The sequence below is a fragment of the Penaeus japonicus genome, unplaced genomic scaffold (assembly GCF_977035675.1).
Source record: "Penaeus japonicus unplaced genomic scaffold, GWHDUDI00000001_assembly GWHDUDI00000010, whole genome shotgun sequence".
NCBI classification, from domain to species: Eukaryota; Metazoa; Arthropoda; class Malacostraca; order Decapoda; family Penaeidae; genus Penaeus; species Penaeus japonicus.
The window spans coordinates 30,320,916-30,325,915 of NW_028234412.1; the positions used below are offsets into that span (position 1 = coordinate 30,320,916).

Here is a 5,000-nt window from a genome sequence, read left to right on the forward strand (position 1 = left end):
CAAGAGAGGAGAAGAGGGATCTAGTGCTGTGCAAAAGGAGCAAGAGAGGTGAAGAGGGATCTAGTGCTGTGCAAGGGGAGCAAGAGAGGTGAAGAGGGATCTAGTGCTGTGCAAAAGGAGCAAGAGAGGTGAAGAGGGATCTGGTGCTGTGCAAAAGGAGCAAGAGAGGTGAAGAGGGATCTAGTGCTGTGCAAAAGGAGCAAGAGAGGTGAAGAGGGATCTGGTGCTGTGCAAAAGAAGCAAGAGAGGTGAAGAGGGATCTAGTGCTGTGGAAAAGGAGCAAGAGAGGTGAAGAGGGGTCTTGTGCTGTGCAAAAGGAGCAAGAGAGGTGAAGAGGGATCTAGTGCTGTGGAAAAGAAGCAAGAGAGATTAAGAGGGATCTAAAGCTGTGTAAAAGAAGCAAGATAGGTTAAGAGGAATCTAGTGCTGTGCAAAAGGAGCAAGAGAGGTGAAGAGGGATCTGGTGCTGTGCAAAAGAAGCAAGAGAGGTGAAGAGGGATCTAGTGCTGTGGAAAAGGAGCAAGAGAGGTGAAGAGGGGTCTTGTGCTGTGCAAAAGGAGCAAGAGAGGTGAAGAGGGATCTAGTGCTGTGGAAAAGAAGCAAGAGAGATTAAGAGGGATCTAAAGCTGTGTAAAAGAAGCAAGATAGGTTAAGAGGAATCTAGTGCTGTGCAAAAGGAGCAAGAGAGGTGAAGAGGGATCTGGTGCTGTGCAAAAGGAGCAAGAGAGGTGAAGAGGGATCTAGTGCTGTGCAAAAGGAGCAAGAGAGGTGAAGAGGGATCTAGTGCTGTGCAAAAGGAGCAAGAGAGGTGAAGAGGGATCTAGTGCTGTGCAAAAGGAGCAAGAGAGGTGAAGAGGGATCTAGTGCTGTGCAAAAGGAGCAAGAGAGGTGAAGAGGGATCTAGTGCTGTGCAAAAGGAGCAAGAGAGGTGAAGAGGGATCTAGTGCTGTGCAAAAGGAGCAAGAGAGGTGAAGAGGGATCTAGTGCTGTGCAAAAGGAGCAAGAGAGGAGAAGAGGGATCTAGTGCTGTGCAAAAGGAGCAAGAGAGGAGAAGAGGGATCTAGTGCTGTGCAAAAGGAGCAAGAGAGGTGAAGAGGGATCTAGTGCTGTGCAAAAGGAGCAAGAGAGGAGAAGAGGGATCTAGTGCTGTGCAAAAGGAGCAAGAGAGGTGAAGAGGGATCTAGTGCTGTGCAAGGGGAGCAAGAGAGGAGAAGAGGGATCTAGTGCTGTGCAAAAGGAGCAAGAGAGGTGAAGAGGGATCTAGTGCTGTGCAAAAGGAGCAAGAGAGGTGAAGAGGGATCTAGTGTTGTGCAAGGGGAGCAAGAGAGATGAAGAGGGATCTAGTGCTGTGCAAAAGGAGCAAGAGAGGTAAACTTAACTACTACTATCTAAAATGTATTCTATTACATATACGTTAAAGGAAAATTTCTAAATTGTAACACAAATATTATAGTATCATTTGTATTTTGTCTGTGTGGAACGTGTTGAAAAGAAATATATTCATTATCATGTGTGACATGACGCAAGGCCACACATAAGGGAAACCGAATCCTAATAAATGAGAATCAAACTTGGAACAGTTAAAACATATGAAGGATAATAATAATAATAATAATAATAATAATAATAATAATAATAATAATAATAATAACAACAACGACAATAATAATAACAATAACAACAATAATAATAATAACAACAACAACAATAATAACAATAATAATAATAACAATAATAACAATAACAATAATAATAATAAACTCAAGTCGCTACGTATCGCCGAAATGTACCTGTGATTCTGCCTAAAGTGCCAGTCTTGATGCGCTGCCCAACCATGCCACTGATGCGACCGCCCATGCTGAAGCCCACGACGTGTGTGTGTGACAGGCTGTGGGAATAAGCATGAGGGAGTGAGGAACGGCAGACGAGAAAATTACATTTTGGTTTCTCTATTTTTTTTTTATTTTTTTTAGTTTCTTTGTCTGCTGTTTGATTGTCGTCCTTTTTGTTTTCTTTCTCTGTTTCTGTCTCTGCCTCTGTGTGTGTGTGTGTGTGTGTGTGTGTGTGTATGTGTGTGTCTGTCTAACAGTTAGCTAGTCTGTCTCTCTCTCTCTCTCTCTCTCTCTCTCTCTCTCTCTCTCTCTCTCTCTCTCTCTCTCTCTCTCTCACACACACACACACACACACACACACACACACACTCACACTCTCTCCTTTTCCTTCTCCCCTTCCCCTCCCCCTCCTCTCTTCCCCCTCCCCTCCCTTCTCCCTCCCTCCCTCCCACTCCCTCTCTTCTCTTCAGCTAGACTTACTCCATCTCGTTCTCCCGCACAAGCCGGTCAATGAGGTTAGCGAGAAGGTCCGCCACGACCCGCGCGTTGTGTCTCATGGTGAGGTAGTTGAGGCTATGCAGGTCCCAGTAGTCCACCACCAGGACTACGTGGTTGCCTTCGCCTCTCGCTATCAGGGCTGCGGGTGAGAGTGAATGATATGAAGGGCATGTTAACCACAGCGGTGAGGATGTATTATGAGGATAATTGTGGTGGTGGTGATGTTGGTGATGATGATGATGGTGGTGGTGGTGGTGGTGATGATGGTGATAATGATGATGTTGATGATGATGATGAAGATGATGATGATGGTGATGATAATGATTATGATTATGATTATGACAATGACGATGACAATCTCAATGACAATGGCCATGATGATGATGGCGATGTGATAGTGATAAAGATGCTGATATATTTTGAAAATAGTTATTATTACAATGATGATGATGATGATGATAGTCATATACACAGTAAATGCGAAGATTATGAAGAAATGAAAGAGAACAAAAACGCATGGTAATAAAACTTACGACAAACCAATAACGATAACACACACACAAAAAAGAATAAAACTCCAATGTAGATTTCCCCAAAGACCATCCAACCTACATAGAGCCTCGACCCCAACGGCCAGCCAAAAGCCCGCGAAGATTCAAAACAAACGCCGCCATTTTTTTTTTCTTCTTCTTCTCCGCATACCTTTAGTGAGCCTGTGAATCCAAGGCCGATGAGTCGACTCGCTGAAGCCATGGATGATGAGTGTGACGTCAGAGCTCGAGGTGATGGGCACTTCGGACAGACCTTCGGCGGTGGCCAGGAACGGGTGCCTCTGGCCGTCCGTGCTTGGGTTGGGAGGGGAGGGGTGAGGTGGGGGAGAGGGAGGGATGAAAGGTGGACGGGGAGAGGGAGGGATGAGGTGGGGGAGAGGGAGGGATGAGGTGGGGGAGAGGGAGGGATGAGGTGGGGGAGAGGGAGGGATGAGGTGGGGGAGAGGGAGGGATGAGGTGGGGGAGAGGGAGGGATGAGGTGGGGGAGAGGGAGGGATGAGGTGGGGGAGAGGGAGGGATGAGGTGGGGGAGAGGGAGGGATGAGGCGGGGGAGAGGGAGGGATGAGGTGGGGGAGAGGGAGGGATGAGGTGGGGGAGAGGGAGGGATGAGGCGGGGGGAGAGGGAGGGATGAAAGGTGGACGGGGAGAGGGAGGGATGAGGTGGGGGAGAGGGAGGGATGAGGTGGGGGAGAGGGAGGGGAGGGGGGGAGGGCGGGAGGCGGCGGGGGAGAGGGAGGGAGGAGGTGGGGGCGAGGGAGGGATGAGGGGGGGGAGAGGGAGGGATGAGGTGGGGGAGAGGGAGGGATGAGTGGGGGGAGGGGTGGGATGAAGAGGTGGGGGAGAGAGGGAGGGAGGTGGAGGTGGAGGAGGAGGGAGGGATGAGGGGAGGGGAGAGGGAGGATGAGGTGGGGGGAGAGGGAGGGCGGGAGGGGGGGGGAGGGAGGAGGGGGAGGGGGGGAGAGGGGGGGAGAGGGGGGGAGGGGAGGGGGGAGGGAGGAGGTGCTGAGGGAGGGAGGGAGGAGGGGGGGGGAGAGGGGGAGGAGGGGGGGGGGGAGGGGAGGGGGGGGGAGGGGAGGGGAGGGGGGGAGGAGGGAGGGGGAGGGGAGGGGGGGGGGGAGAGGGAGGAGGAGGGGAGGGGGAGGGGGAGAGGGGGGAGGAGGGGGGGAGAGGGGGGGGGGGGGGGAGGGAGAGGGGGGGGGGAGGGGGGGAGGAGGGAGGGGGGGAGGGAGGGAGGGGGGGAGAGGGAGGGAGAGGGGGGGGGAGGGGGGGGGGAGGGGGGGGAGAGGGGGGAGGGAGGGGGGGGGGAGGGGGGGAGGAGGGGGGGGAGAGGGAGGGAGGGGGGGGGGGAGGGGGGGGAGAGGGGGAGGGAGAGGGGGGGGAGGGGGGGGAGAGGAGGGGGGGGGGGAGGGGAGAGGGGGGGAGGGGGAGAGGGAGAGGAGGGGGGGGGAGAGGGAGGGAGGAGGGGGGGAGAGGGGGGGGGGAGGGGGAGGAGGGGGGGAGAGGGAGGGATGAGGTGGGGGAGAGGGGGGAGGAGGGACGGGGGAGAGGAGGGAGGTGGGGGGGGGGAGGGATGAGGGGGGGGGGGGGGGGAGGCGGGGGGGAGGGGGGATGAGGTGGGGGAGAGGGAGGGTGAGGGGGGGAGAGGGGGGATGAGGGAGGGGGAGAGGGAGGGATGAGGTGGGGGAGGGGGGATGAGGGGGGGGGAGGGGGGGATGGGAGGGGGAGAGGGGGGGGAGGTGGGGGGAGGGAGGGATGAGGTGGGGGGGGGGAGGGATGAGGTGGGGGGAGGAGGGAGGGGGGGGGGGAGGGGGAGGGAGGGGAGGGGGGGAAGAGGGGGAGGAGGGGGAGAGGGGGGAGGAGGGGGGAGAGGGGGGAGGAGGGAGAGGGAGGGATGAGGGAGGGGGAGGGAGGAAGGGAGGGGAGAGGGGAGGGGGAGGGAGAGGGAGGGGAGAGGGGGGAGGGAGGGGGAAGGAGGGGGGAGAGGGAGGGGGGAGGGGAGGGGGGAGGGAGAGGGGGGGGGGGGGGGGGGGGGAGGGGGAGGGGGGGGAGGAGGGAGGGGGGAGGGGGGGGGATGAGGGGGGAGGGGAGGGGAGGGGGAGGGGATGAGGGGGGGGGGAGG

The 5,000-nt window shown here is 56.3% G+C and overlaps 1 protein-coding gene across 1 annotated transcript in view; it reads right to left on the bottom strand.

Annotated features, from left to right (window-relative positions):
- LOC122257627 (endothelial lipase-like) overlaps positions 1 to 5,000 on the bottom strand; it is a 9,191-nt gene that overhangs the window by 2,206 nt on the left and 1,985 nt on the right. Inside the window, exons 2-4 of the mRNA XM_086541206.1 lie at positions 3,033 to 3,175; positions 2,313 to 2,469; positions 1,791 to 1,888 (exon numbers count right to left, since the gene is read on the bottom strand). Of these exons, the coding sequence (XP_086397332.1) occupies positions 1,791 to 1,888; positions 2,313 to 2,469; positions 3,033 to 3,175 (398 nt within the window). The remainder of the gene's footprint in view (positions 1 to 1,790; positions 1,889 to 2,312; positions 2,470 to 3,032; positions 3,176 to 5,000) is intronic.